This window comes from Ptychodera flava, chromosome 9 (genome assembly GCF_041260155.1).
Source record: "Ptychodera flava strain L36383 chromosome 9, AS_Pfla_20210202, whole genome shotgun sequence".
NCBI classification, from domain to species: domain Eukaryota; kingdom Metazoa; phylum Hemichordata; class Enteropneusta; family Ptychoderidae; genus Ptychodera; species Ptychodera flava.
This window is the reverse complement of record NC_091936.1, coordinates 4,734,012-4,749,626: the sequence shown is the minus strand read 5'-3', so window position 1 is coordinate 4,749,626 and position 15,615 is coordinate 4,734,012. Positions and strand designations below refer to the sequence as shown.

General features: G+C 36.1%; 1 protein-coding gene across 1 annotated transcript in view; it reads left to right on the top strand.

Annotated features, from left to right (window-relative positions):
- LOC139139812 (uncharacterized) overlaps positions 1–15,615 on the top strand; it is a 29,664-nt gene that overhangs the window by 11,565 nt on the left and 2,484 nt on the right. Inside the window, exons 6-19 of the mRNA XM_070708746.1 lie at positions 169–1,575; positions 3,918–4,045; positions 4,270–4,386; positions 4,654–4,749; positions 5,666–5,791; positions 5,984–6,160; positions 6,371–6,470; positions 9,299–9,439; positions 9,670–9,777; positions 10,626–10,766; positions 11,279–11,554; positions 13,335–13,574; positions 14,178–14,328; positions 14,794–15,017. Of these exons, the coding sequence (XP_070564847.1) occupies positions 169–1,575; positions 3,918–4,045; positions 4,270–4,386; positions 4,654–4,749; positions 5,666–5,791; positions 5,984–6,160; positions 6,371–6,470; positions 9,299–9,439; positions 9,670–9,777; positions 10,626–10,766; positions 11,279–11,554; positions 13,335–13,574; positions 14,178–14,328; positions 14,794–15,017 (3,432 nt within the window). The remainder of the gene's footprint in view (positions 1–168; positions 1,576–3,917; positions 4,046–4,269; positions 4,387–4,653; positions 4,750–5,665; positions 5,792–5,983; positions 6,161–6,370; positions 6,471–9,298; positions 9,440–9,669; positions 9,778–10,625; positions 10,767–11,278; positions 11,555–13,334; positions 13,575–14,177; positions 14,329–14,793; positions 15,018–15,615) is intronic.

The following is a 15,615-nucleotide window of genomic DNA, read 5'->3' as shown; positions in this document are numbered from 1 at the left end:
AGACTGAATGACCCAAAAATATTTATTTATTTGTGTAGTGTCTCTGTTAGATGCAAGAAAATGTCGATTATCGAAAATTTTGTGATATGATGAAATTTGTATGATCATGATGAAGAAACTGGCACAAAGTTACAAAGAGGAATTTTTGTGATTTGAAATACATTGCAGATATGGAGAAGGCCTTGAAGTATATTCGACGCAAATTAACATGTATGTTCGCCAAGCCGCACTATCTTTCAATGTCGACCGAAAAAATGATATCAACAACAGCATCTCTATCATTTAATGGTCACATTTTCAATTACATCAACTCACATCGAGAGTATCGGGTTAGAGTCGAAGAAATCATCTCTCAGCAACGCGGTAAAATAGTAACAGAGGATGACGACGGAAATATTGCCATGTCATTTAATGTGTTCGGTACGTCACAGAGGGATTATCTTGATATGCTGGAAAGAAAACAAAGTTGTAAGGCCTTGCTAGACGAATTTCAGCAAACGTTTTCCGTAGAGTACGCAACGATACCGGATGACCTTGATATTCCCGAGCAAGCTTTAACAAACAAGCTTGAAGACGTGAAACATCAAGCAACAGAAGTAGAGGTGATCAGACAAGGAAACCGAATTTGTCTTGTCGGCAAACCAAATTCCGTGTCTTCTGCGAAAATAACACTTGATGAGTACATAATTGAAGAATGTAGCAGCTACCTGGTTGTCACTGGTCAAATAGAAATTCAAAAAACAAAATGGAGAATCATCCAGAAAGGGAAAATTCCGCGGCAACTACCGGGACAGGTAGTTATAGTCGATGAAAATGTCTCTACCGTAAATCCCGATCACGTGACTCTTACTCTCAAAGGGCATCGGAAAGACATATCAAACGCAAACGAACATCTTAGAAAAACGATTTGCCGTGAAATTTTCGAAGCTTGGTACAATATTTCTGAAGAATACAAAAGACGCATTCCCAAAAGTTTGAACATCGGACAGTACTTAAAACGCCAGATAACCGACCATGGTGCAACAGAAACTGACATCCGAGACGGTAGTAGCGTAGTTGTCATGGGAACAGCGCATGATCTAACAAAGACCATGACAACAATTAAGCAGATTTTGAATGGATTCAAGGCGGTGACAATCGCTGTGAGACAACCTGAACTTTTAGAAAAACAGTTGTTACAGCAAAAGATAAGCAGTTACAGGGGACCGGACTCGAGTGACCTTGAAATTATCATAAGCTCTGACAAAGATAAGATTCTTATCCGAGGAACATATGAAAAAGTAAACAGTTGCATGAAAGATTTACAGAATTTCATCACAGATCACGAAATCCGTGAAGTGCTTGTCAGGCTTCAATCTGAAAAGATTAGATATCTGCTTAGATACAGGAAGAAGCCGTTCAAGAAAATCGAGGCGGAATTTAGTGCTGGCTTTGTCGAAATTTGCGGGAATCAAAAACATACAGAAGAGGAAGCTGTGGTTAAAATCAAGGGAACGACAAGATGTTTAAATGGTGCCAAGACAAGATTGGAAGAAATGGTAAACAGTGTACTGTCTTCATCACTTAAAGTAAAAGGTAAATGTAATGATATAACACAATGAAACTATTGTTGTTGTGTTTTTGCAGAATCACAATAATTTTAGAATGAACAACTATGTATTGCGTCCTTTCCGATTCCACTTGTCACTGCGTCCTGAACAGTGATAATTCGCCCGACATGCAGATTATGAATTATGCTTCTTAATACATCGTGGAAGGTTTCTTCATTGATTCGTACCAATTTAAATATGACAATTTATGTTAATGTCACGTTTGTACGCAGCAGAGGCAAAGTGCATCGTTTCTATTTATCAAAAATGCTACCATCAATGCACGAATGCGTGAGTTTTCCTGCTCCGTTTAGTTTCATATTTCAGTTCACTTTCAAACAGATTCATAATTAGAACACTTAAACTGTGCTCTCGCTGTCGCTCGTAACTTTCGTAAATTACGAACAAAAATGAAAATTACGAAAAAAAGTGAATGCCCGATCGGCCATTTACGAACGATTTTGTTATTTTTGAAGCCTGATTTTCGGTCAAGATTGTGAATTCCGGGGAAATACTGTCATATCTCGTCTTTCAAAACTACGCTGCCCCTATCATTGGCGCATCGACACATGGTGATAGCTGGCTTTGGACTTTGACCTGTGATAACATGAGCATGCGCGAAAAGGTTTCAAGATCCCCAGGTCTTGTACTCTCATAGTGGTGTGTCATGCATTACCATCCCATTACGGTAGTTTCGAGACACCCAAACACTCACATGCTGTCAACTTTCCGAATGGACTGTTGAAGCGGATCGAGGGAAGCGGGCAGTTACAAATACTTTGGATTGATAGTATCCAGTTGGGAAAGAAAGTTGGGCATAAAAACGGCAACTGATGTGAAAAAATACGAAACAATGAAACCGCCGAGCTAGAAGAGATCAAGAACAGTCAGCTTGAAAGACAGTCGAACTACAGCAGAACAGTGCAGTCCGGACCGCACATGGTTGAACATGTACTGCAAAGTGTTTTTCTGTGCATGGAGGTGGAAGCGAGCCGGAAATCTTAGATGTCATAGATTTGTCATTTGACGATCTGAAAATTGAATTTTTCAGTCAGCGTGCCAATTTGAATAGGTTTCCTTCAAATATTTTACAAGAAACTGTCTCAGCAAATGTTATGAATCTGATAGTTTACTATGATCCAGAGAAAATGCTGTGCACAGTCCCATGACCAAAAAGTTTATCCAGACAAAAAAATAAATGACGATCATCTGCAGCGTTTTAAAAGTGTAACTGTCTCTAAGAAAACATTAGCAGGATCACCAGTCTCAGTTTGCGTACTTAAATTTGATTGAGATGAGACAAAATTTGTGCGAAACCACAGACTGCCAAATGTTCTGATCAGTGGTTGTTTAAAAAGAATTTTAGAGATGAACATGGCATAATGACTGCAGCTATAGAGGCACCACCTAGTACCTATGGATGACGTGCATACTTTCAAAGTAACAGAGCTTTCCAAATATGAAAAACAGGGGACAGATTTCTAGCATCTAAAACTTGTGCAAACACTGATAATATTTGATAATATTAATGACCGCTTCATAAATTAATATATATAATCATCAACCACTGACTACACACACTAAGGGAGTTATGATTTGTGTCACAATATACTTGAACATGTTATGTTGTGTAATAAAGATAGAGTAATTGAATAACATTCATTGGCCGTTGACCAAAATTACACACTTTATTGAGAAAAGGAAGAAATTTCAATGTTACAAGCATTCATGACCCATGATGTACTGTGTTATTTAATAAATCTTTTGAAAATGCGTATCAAAATATGAGTGTTCATTGTCAAAAAAACTAAAAGGGATTTTTCATTTTCTTTTGTCTATAATGAAATCATTCATCATTTCTATCCTCTTAAAATCATCTATTGAGTACCAGAAGTGCTTGTTGAAAGTTGGTGGGTTCGGAATAACATAATTTGTGCTTACTAATATTTTTTGAACCCAATTCGTAAATTTACTAACAATTTCGAAAGGCCAGGGAGAGCACAGTTAAAGCAATGAGATTCAGAGATCTGTTCCATGAAACAGCACCATCTCGAGACTTTTTCTATGCCTGGTGACGTCTGTATGATACAACGTCGACAATCTTCAAAACACAATGTTTATTTATATTGATCTGGTGAACTGCATGAAATTTGGTGAACTATTTCTTTACATATCAGCCTAATTATGAAAATTCATTAAAAATATGCAAATCAGCAGTAATAAGTCTTTTAGTGCGTCAATGTTCAAAACGATTCGACAGTCTTTCGAGCAATTACCTTACATCTGATATCCCCCTTTTCATTTTTATCAATATGGTTATACCGACAGGAAAGGAGAAACTATTTAGAGACGGTGACCAATCTGTTCTTATAAAAGAAGTAGAGAACAAGTTTGAATGTGTGCTGCGAGTGATACGCAAAGATGAAATTCCCAATAAAGACGACCAAACTGCTGAGGTACAATTCATTCAATCTGCCTCGTTGATATGCTCCATGCTGTATCTAGCCAATTTCAACTTATGGCCAACATAAAAAGGTCTTATTGCGGCAAATGAATGCACCACACAAACTGTCACTTTTCTGTTTATTATTTATGTACCTATCGCTTATTCTGCTTTTGATATTAGTCTAAAGTAGTGTTACGAAATTGAACTTTCGTCGTTCATTTTTATGTATCACAGACAGAGACGGCGATGGGCGGAGAGCCTGGTTGCGATGATGATGACGTGTACGATACCTTGGAGACTGAAGGAAATGCAAGAATAACTTTAGTGAAAGGAAACCTAACTCAACAAAGTGTTCGTATAAAAATGCAGCTACCATTTGTGTGTATTTGTGTCTGTCTGTCTGTCCGTCTGTCTATCTGTCTGTCTGTCTGTCTGAGAGAGAGAGAGAGAGAGAGAGAGAGAGAGAGAGAGAGAGAGAGAGAGAGAGAGAGAGAGAGAGAGAGAGAGAGAGAGAGAGAGAGAGAGAGTGTGTGTGTTTAAGAGAGAGACAGTGTTTAAAATAAAACAGCTAATTGGCAAGTATAATAAACTTTTCTATGTAACTTTTCGCTATTACAGGTCGATGTCATTGTTAACTCAACCAGCTCTGATTTGAAGTTTAACGCTGGTGTTAGTAACACCATGAGTAAAGCTGCAGGACCCAATTTAAAAAAGGTATACGACTGCCGTCAATGGTTCTATCCATTTTAGTTTTAAAACGTTAACTTTATTTCAATTTGTCGGTTGATTCGCATGTCATCTTTCTACCATCGATTACTGCCCAAACACCATCATCAGCTGCCTGTCTGTCTGTCTGCCTACCGTACCCTATCTGTCCGTCTATCCATCTGATTATCTATCTATCTATCTATCTATCTATCTATCTATCTATCTATCTATCTATCTATCTATCTATCTATCTATCTATCTATCTATCTATCTATCTATCTGTCTGTCTGCCTGCCTGTATGTCTACCTGTATGTCTGTCTGTCCATTTCGGTGTCTCTCTGTCTGTCTGCCCAAGTCTGCCTAACGATCCGTCAGTCCATCCATCCATTATATACATACGTATACACACAATTATATATATATATATATATATATATATATATATATATATATATATATAGATAGATAGATAGATAGATAGATAGATAGATAGATAGATAGATAGATAGATAGATAGATAGATAGATAGATATCGAAGTATACAGATGTCATAGTGGGAAATTACAGTGCTCGATGCTAAAGCAGAGCGTTATAAATAGTAACACAAAATTACTTATATATATATATATATATATATATATATATATATATATATATATATATATATATATATATGTATATATATATATGCATATATATATATATATATATATATATATATATATATATATATATATATATATATATATATATATATATATACTCATTTATGCGCATGCACCTGCTGTATGTTTTTATGTATGTATGTATGTATGTATGTATGTATGTATGTATGTATGTATGTATTAGAAGCATACCGGCATGTATTGTGTTTTCAAAATCAAGTTAAAGTTAACCGATTAATCATATTTATGGCTGCAGGTTTGTGCTGGCTTGGTAAGAAGTCACAATGGCCGATTACCTGGACTTGGTATCGATACACCAGGATATAATCTACCATGCAAGAAGATATATCACGCATTTACGCCTGCAAAAGATGATACGGAGGTATGTATGACCTAAAATGACATACAGATACAAGGCTTTGTACAAGGATGTACAAATTAGTCGTGGTTAATTGTTTGTCGGTACGAACAACATTCAGAGAAAGGCATGTCCTCACACGAAGTTCAGTCTTCTTATTAACAACACCAAATATTGCTTGCATGTTAACCATTTTTATTTCATTATTTTCACAAGGGCTTACGCGCCGTTGTCAATAGTGCATTGGACTTTGCATCAAAAGGTGGATATCATTCAATCTGTCTGCCGGCGATTGGCACTGGAGTAAACAATTCAGGAAAACACATTGTTGCCAAGTGCATGTATGACCAAGCAGTGGCATTTTCAGAACAAAATGCGATGTCGCAGCTAAAGGTAATACAACTTATTGTCTCACCAGATCACCAATATCCAAAAGCACACTAACGCCGTACATATTGAGACAGCAGGTCACAGAAAATTAATAAAATAAAGAACGTGAAAAATCAAAGTAGCGTTATTAAATGTGTAAGATATATTTAGGTCAAATGTACCCTTGTGCATAATTTCTAATTCAAATTCATTTGAACGTTATTTATCACCTAGGATATTCGGTTTGTTGTATTCGATAGCCAGACTATCAAGGCATTTGAGGAGGAGTTGAACAGTCGACTTGGACGATGTACACAACCCGAGACGTCGTCAGGTAATACGAGATCTCACAGAGGAATGATGGTTTATCACAGAGTTCAAGCTTTCAATGAATCACTAATCAAATTAACCTCGAACGAAGCAGAGTTACACTGAAAACAGAGAAACATCGACACTACATTTTATATAGCAATGTACAACACCTAAATATTCTGGGAAGAAATTGTTTCTCATTTAGGAGAATACCAATCTTACAAATGACGCACTTAAAGGTTCGACACTTCATTCTAGACAAATTGTACGTGAAATCTAGTTTCTATATTACTAGTATTAGAATCCGTTAGATCTGCCCATGTGAGAGTCTTGACGATGCTGATGAGAAAACAACCATGCAGGTAGTCACAAATAGAGTAAGCGGTTTGTGAAATAATTGTGTGTATTACTTCTAATTCTCGTCCTTGAGGGTGCAGCTGACAGACAATATTCGAATCAACATATGAACATTGATAGAAAAAGAGGCCTCTATGGAGAAAAATAAAATTCTCAATTTAAAAAAAAATCTTAGAAGTTGAACGTTTTTCTGTCTCAAAGGGCTTCAAAACGAGCCTCCACAAGTAGTAGATAAGAAAAGAATCGCAAAGGTTTGAGAGTCCAAGTATGTGTCCCCGAGGCGCATTCTATATTAAAGTAAGGTAATTCATATGAAGTATCTTTAAACATACTGGCCGAAATTTTGTTAGAGCAAATTGGCATAACATGAATAACTTTGGATGTAATTGGACTGTATTTGACATTTGACTTCACGACTGTTTCACATGAATACTGAACGAAGGCTAGTCCAAAAACTGTTACTTTACGTGTTATAATGCTGAATTTTGATCTCCTTTTTTGTATCCTTGCTGTACGCATACCTTGTTAGAATGCAATCTCGCGACCCTGTGCAGAACTGTAACCTCCACAAATGTAATAATCTCCATAAATGTAACATCAACCATAATTGTAATAAAATGCACCCATAAATGTAATATCATCCATAAATGTAACAAAATTCAACCATAAATGTAATAAAAACACCAACTACAATTGTAATAAATGGTAACCATAAATGTAATAAAAAAATCACCCATAAATGTAATACTTGTCAACCATAAATGTAATAAATATATTTTGTCGTCGAAATTGGTGAATTAACCCATAAATATATATCTATGTAATAAGGAAAGCAACTCCACACATTATTCATTTCTTAATTGTTTGCGTTTAGTGTGTTTTGCATATTTGAAGGTGTATTTTACGTTTCCCTATTTTGTGTACAAAACTGATTGGCCATGCCGAGACACAGCTGTAATCTGAACGTCAGTGCAGTCTCTACTCCAGAGTGGAGGAGACTGTATAACACTACGATCCTTTAACGCCGTTTTTTTCGGAATTTGCCGTACTTTCTTAATCAGTCGCCTCAAATTCATCTTCAGTGGATAAATTGTGTAGAATAATCGATAGATTTGCTGTATTCCCATGTTGTCCTAATTGAAGTTTGTTCCTTCACTGGGGATGCTAGGATGTCTAATTTTGTTCTACTGTGTTCAAGGTAGTGTTCGTATTGTTCTTACTAGATTTAAATATGGATGCATGTTCTCGTCAACATGTTTGTTTCGTAAGTTTCTGTTATAAGGTTGTATATTTCTCTGTTATTTGTTCTGAGTCATTTGTCATAAACTTTGTGTGGTATCACTGGTTGACGAGTTATTTTGACGCTTTCTTATTATGTAATTATCAGTGTCTAGAACTGCTGTTACACTTTCATTATCTAACGGTTTGATCGGTACCTCGCCGTTTTCTGATAGTATTCTCAAAGTATTCTATTCTGTGCTTCGGACAGGAAACATGGTTTCAGGAAAGTATGCAAGTATGAGTTATTGACTCAGGGCATTGATAAACAAATGATCACATATGCAAGTTCAAGTTTATTGCATTTATGGTTGTGTTTTTTTTATTACATTTATGGTTAATTTGTTCATTACATTTGTGGTTGCGGGTTGTTACATTAATGGTTGACTGTTTTATTACATTTGTGGTTGATTTTATTACAATTGTGGTTGATATTACATTTGTGGAGGTTACAAGGACTACATGCTTAGTAATCTAGTGGGGGACATAATTTGCTAGAAAAAAAAAAACCTAAAAGGGCGAGCGGCTGTAAATTTTGATGATTTTACACTGTTTTCAGTGCGCCTATTGAAAATTCTCGTTCTACTCCTCAAAGCATGTTGAAACGCCAACTGTTTAACTTTACCTGTAAATGCATTGTTATTGTTTACATTCGAATTCCAGTTCGGACCAGAATTCACTTTACAACAATAACGATGCACTCTACATATATGTACAGACTGAGTTGACGGGCGTAATACCGTTTATTTAGATATGCTTAAAGGAGTAGAAAAAGAAACTGTCCTTGAAATTAAAAATCAAAAACAGTAAAAAAAATCATCAAAAGTTATAATACTGGCCCTTTGAAAGATGTATAATGATGTGGCTATTCATAAAATACCGGGGATAAAAGTATATTGTCAATAGCCTAGAGCCGTATACTAGTATGTTAATCAAAAATACATAACCACAATATGAAAAGCCAATTACCACCTTACGTAGGCACCCTTAAAGTTGATAAGAACAATAGACCATCCAAATTTAAAGGGTAAGCGTAATAGTCTCGTATTGTTCTCTGATATGATTATGGCAGATTTGTCTAGAACAGTTGCTACAGGTAAAAATGCCACAATGTACCTGGGCAACTCAACTTTTTAACCATCCATAGATAACAATTCTACAATCCATGCCAACGATTTAGTCAATGTTTGACATGACCGTATCTCATTCTGGCAGATGTTAAAGCGAGTACACCCGCACCGCTCCCACAAACTCCTCGCGACATCAAGGTCGGCAGTATACTGTTAGATGTCTTTGAAGGTGATATCTTACAAGAGACGGTCGATGCAGTCGTGAATACGATCAGCGGAGACCTTGGTAAGTGTTACATGCAATGGTTTGGTACGGGTATAAAACTTTGTGCATGTGTGTCTGCTTTGTACACGATGGTACACCAATGATACGATGGACAACCGACGTTAACTCCATGGTCTATTTTACATGTTTAACACGGTCAATACTGACAAAGATTCGAAGTCTTAAAACCTTATCTACATTATATATGTACGTTTACGTTACGATTATATCGAACTGTATTTTGCATGTAGGTTATGGTACCCTCGGCAGACGGATCATACAGCAAGGTGGTGATGTTATCGATGGGGAGCTGAAAGAACAAGGAGAAGATAAACCAAAAGATTTGGTTTACATTACTGGTAAGAAATAATTTAGAAAATTATTTACTTCCTAAGAAATCGTTACAGTAGTAAACTGTGTTCCTGCTATTCGTTGAGGGTACAAAATTTTTCAACAGAATAAGTAAAGGGAATGCAACGGACAGAAATGGGTAGGCAGTTTTTTTATTTTGAAGCGAAAATTATTAAAAACTTAGAAAATTATTAACAGCAAATTAAAGTGTCAACCTGGACTGAAATGACTGAAATGCAAGTACATCTTTGTGGGTGAATTATTTGTCATCATTAAAATATGACAATCCTCTATTTTCAATCCATGGGGAGTGTAACAGACTGAAACTAGCAAATGTCATGTTTCGATTTTAACTTTACAGTGGAAATCCTTTGTGTGGAGACTTTTATTGCCACTCGATCGCCCCTGTAAACTTAACACATTGCCAACAAAACAATCATTTTTTATTCGTCCACATGCCATATGTTTATATTTCATCTCACTCCCATGCCTATTTTCTTAGCAAACGTTTCTGGAATTGGTCTGATAATTTTGATAGCTTCTTAGCGATTCCATTACATTCAATTTTGTTCAGGTTCCTCCTAAAACAAACGCACTTATCTCACCACTCCACTGAGACAATGAACGGACAAGACAACGCATATTACATTTTCTTAGAGTGTATAAGTGCTGCTTTTGACAATGAAATACGGTAACCTTTTATGACGGGAATTACCAAATTTTTAGAGATGAAGTGCAAATTAAAATGCAGAGCTTGAATAAATACAGGGAAATATCTAAAATATTTTTTGGTTTTGGCAACATGTCTGTTCTATTTGATGTCGCTAGTATGTATTGATTTAATGGTCTGTTTCAGGTGCTGGAGCGTTCAAATACAAGAAGATTTTTCATATGAAGGATTGCCAAGGAAATGAGTTAACGAAAGCAGTTTCCGATTGTCTTAAAATGGCCGACATTGAAGGCATTGGATCAATTGCAATACCAGCAATTGGTACAGGTAAAGAGATGCAATTGCTGTATTGTACTTTGAAAAACATTTTGCAAGCTACTTCATTCGTCTGATTACGGTGCTTTTAAAATAGTTGCATTATTTAGCCTTATGTTTGCCAACCATCTATTGTTCCTTTAGTCTTATGTTTGCTTGCCAACCATCTATTGTTCCTATCAGAAGATATTTACATGAATGTACCTCATATATTGCATCCGTATTTGTTTTGTGAATTACTGTTTCCTTTATCCATGGTTTGGAAAATTTCATATGGTTAAAATTCCGAAGTGGTAAAAACCAGAAATGCATGTGAAAAATCGTGTGTTCAAATTATCAAAGTCAAAATGAATCTGTATATCCTACGAAGGGAAACCCAATGTCTTATTCTACGTCGGAAGCTACACAAAGGAAACTACCTTTAAACACAGATATGTGTGTAATCTGTACCTCAAGTTTTTTGAAATATTTTATGTGTTTACTGCTGATTCACTTTTGGAGCTCACTTGTTTTTTTGTTTTCAGGAGCAGCCAAACATGATGTAGGCAAAGTTGCCCAGTCAATGATACGTGGTGTCATCGACTACGCAACAACCAATCAACCAAAGAACTTACAGAGGGTACGAATTGTAATATGGCCGACTCAACCCTCACAGTTCCCGCCGTTTTTGAGAGAACTTCAGGACAAAGGTTACTTGAATACATTAAGTCCAGCGTCTGTCGTTGCAGGGAGCGTGATCACATCCGGTGTCTTGGAAGATGAAGATAGTCGGTATGATACTGAAGTTTTAGAATTCGCAGGTATGGCATTCACAATAAGTATTTGACATATTCCTGCCAGGAAAAGCTCATTAATAACGCATTAAGGAAAGGGTGTACTCATTGAAATAACCAACATTAATTTGCTCACGTGTTTACACACGTGGGCATATGTCGCAGCGATGTCTGTCTGTCTGTCTGTCTGTCTGTCTGTCTGTCTGTCTGTCTGTCTGTTAGTCTGATATCTCAAAAACGGCTTATCAGATCAGAATCAAATCTGGTGCATAGATTCAGTTAGCAAATGGCAAGAACTGATTAGTTTTTGGTGGGCGCGGCTTGCATACTTTTTGCTCATTTGCATAATTAATGATTTTAGAAAAAACGGATATACATTAAAACGACTACACACAATTTGATGAGATTTGCTACAAATGTTGATCACACCAAGATATATCAGCAGTGGGAACCATTAAGGGATGACATGAAAGATAGTTGCTAATTTGCATATTAAATGAATTTTCCTAATTAGGGATATATGTCTGATTTGATTCGATCAAAATCGACCAAACTTGGTATGTATATTAAAGATACTATGATTTAACATTCCTGAAAGTCATTAAGCGTTTTAACTGCAGCCAATTCCTAATTTACATATTTAATGAACTTTGCTAATTAGGGATATATATTTGAATTAAATTGATTGTAGTTGTTGAAACTTGCTATATACATCAAAGATACTGTGATATAACATTATTGAAAGTCAAAAGACATATTTTTACTTCAGCCAATTCCTAATGTGCATATTAAATGAATTTTCATAATTTGGGATATTTATCTGAATTGACTTGATCAAAATTGATGAAACTTGCTATGTACATTAAAGACACTATAATACAATATTATTGAAAGTCATTAAGCATTTTCTCTTCAGCCAATTCCTAATTTACATATTTAATGAACTTTGCTTATTTAGGGATATATACCGAGATTTACTTGATCAAAGTTGGCAAAACATGCTATGTACATTGATGATTATGCCAGGTTAAAACAATATCAAAAGTCATTTCACATGTTCATGTCAGCTAATTTATAATTTGCATACCTAATGAGCTTTCACAGCTCGGCATATATGGCTTGAAGGACTTGGCCAATGGTAATTACACTTGCTATATAAAGTGGTGATACAATGACAGCAGTCAAAGAACTTTAATATTTTTATTTCAGCTAATTACATATTTGTATACTTCATGACCTAATCGGCAGTGATTACTGTTCATTATGTTGATCATAATACTTTCAATGAAGTTGCAAACATGTGGCAAAGGTTCAATTTTACACAACTGCAATATATAATGAAACACGTGAGCACTTTCAGTTCATATCTGGTTTTTATGACGTTGCAACAATAACGAGTAAGGGATTTGGACCTGCATTGCTGTAGTCGGATCGGTAGACAGTTGCCTTCTTTGATGAAACGTCTCATTGACCGATTACTTGAAGGGAGCTTCATCATTGGTCAATATCCATCAATAATCAGTGGAAAGATTGCTTCGTAAGGTCGACTCACGGTCATACACACATAGATACATAGATACATAGATACATAGATACATAGATACATACATACATACATACATACATACATACATACATACATACATACATACATACATACATACATACATACATACATACATACATACATACATACATACATACATACAGGTACGTACGTCAATATCGGTAAACCCAACCGATGAACATTGTTGACGCATGCAAGTTAACTAAATACAAGAAGTTATCTTTTCTTCTTCAACCACAGGCAAAGTATTGCGTGTACTGAGCAAATATACAGTGAAAAACTATCCATCTTTCGAGATTCTTATATTTTCCGATGATCAGCAAACCATCAACAGTGTAAAGAGAGAGATACAACAACGTGTCGAACAGGACAAACAAGACGAACTTGTACTGACAAACGGTCTGATTGGACAGCTAGCGGATACTGCTATACAACAATTGACCACAATGGCTGCGAGGTGTGATCTCACTGTCACTGTTGGTATGTGTACTTTCACGTTATTTTCAACTTAGCGCGTACAGTGATTATCGTGACATATCGTGACATAGCCTCTGCTATATAGCTTATGGTTTCAATACGATTTAGACGTACATTCAGCCTTTTATTAGGTTTGCCGCGTCAATAACTGACTGTAAAAGTTTTATTCCCTTGGAAATAGACCTGAAACACAGTTTCATAAACAGAACTGTAAAGAATCTCAGGGCATCTTGCAAAGTTGGAATATTATAGAAATGTGAGCAAATGATATATAATTTTAACACACCACCTATCTGAAACACAGAAATGTATCCAGCACTGTACAGCAGATAACGATCGAAGTTTAAAATTCTTACACCGTCAGACTTCTGTATTCTTCAGCACCATACACAGCTAAATCTTTAAAACACTGTTAATACAGACACAGCGAAGTTAAAACATTACGTCTTTGCTGATATAGTTTTGTTCCATAGCTCTGTCAGAGGGTTTACAAGAGCATCAATGACGGGGACGAATGATATTTTCTGTGTATTATAGCTTTCACATGACTTTCAATCAGTAAAATTAAAATATCTAATCACATTTGTTCCTTTGGAAATTTCAAAGATAAAGGAAAGTCGGTGATGAATATCAAGGCCGATGAAATGAACGAGAACATCAAGAAGGAAATTGAAAACCTCGATACGGAGACGCAGAATGAACAGAAACGAAGACAGCGTGAAAAGAAGGCTGAAATTTTATATCTGAAAGAAAAATGGTGAAGTAGATTTCACGAATACAAATATTGTCTTACATCTTGCTTCAAAGAGTGATGATAACATGAGGGTGTGATTTAAAATTTATCGTCACTTTTTGTCAAATTTCTAAAAACAAATCAGGTCAACAGAGTATTTCAGGAGACATGATATTTTGTCATTCAATGTGTCATGATGTTAACCAAGGCTTTGCGTACTCTCAGAGTATCTGGAGAAGTCGTTGTTTGCCTTCTTCAAAACTGCCCTTCGGCATATCCTAGTATCCATATTCGCAGTTGGTGCAACATCAGGTTTCTTGAAATTGCATCGCTGTCGAGAAGGTTGAAAAAACGTTCTCTGACAATTCTTAAGAGAGCCGCAACTCTTTGAGTCGATCGTCGGTATACCACTTAAAGAAACCATTGATAATATTTATACCGTGTGTTTTGATGGCATACAACGAAAGGCGATGTATCATTTATGTACAGGTATTGGATCAAAGTTCAGACTGACGAATACGTAGAATTTACAGCTAGTGATGGTTTAGTACTGCATGAATGTTATGGCAAAGCAGTCAGACCGGGTAAAAAGAAGAAATCAAAGCATTCTAACCTCAGTTTACTAGGACAATCTGCTACTGTTGAAATCGGTGCCAAAAGTGTTATGAAGATTGGCAACGAGACATTTCCGTTGACTCGAAGGAAGGGTGACGGTGGGTGACAAAGAAAGAAAATAGTTTTTTTCATGATTTTGAAACATTCGTTGATTGCTGTAGGTTAATTACCAACCATGCCAGCAGTAATAATTGTGATACATTGATTGGACGTCTCACAGTCTATGCACTCGCAGAGTGATTCCTTTCTCTTCAATTTTAAGGCCTATGCAGGTTACACCATATATTCTATGATTATTAAGCGGCATGCCTATTTTAGTCGATTATCTAACCAGGGACATTACCTTAGCAAGCAATTGCAACTTTAGATCCAAAAGAGAGCTGTCAAGTGGCATTTGTCATGGTCAGTTCAAAGATAGAACCGTGATGTCACATTTGACAGGCATGCAAATCCTCATTGATCTGAGTGATAGTGTGTTTTAGGAGCCGACCATACTAGTAAAATGCCTACATATAATTCGTTTTTGTTGATCTATTTTCCTACCGGGCTTAATAATACTTTAATACTGTAATGAAGAGAACATCCTAGTGTGCCTACTGATATCATTTTTATCGAGCCCCGTTGCGTTCAAAGATCTAAAGATATAATAAGGTCCTTCGCTTGAAGGGGATGGCAATGAAACTCTTGGCAAATCTT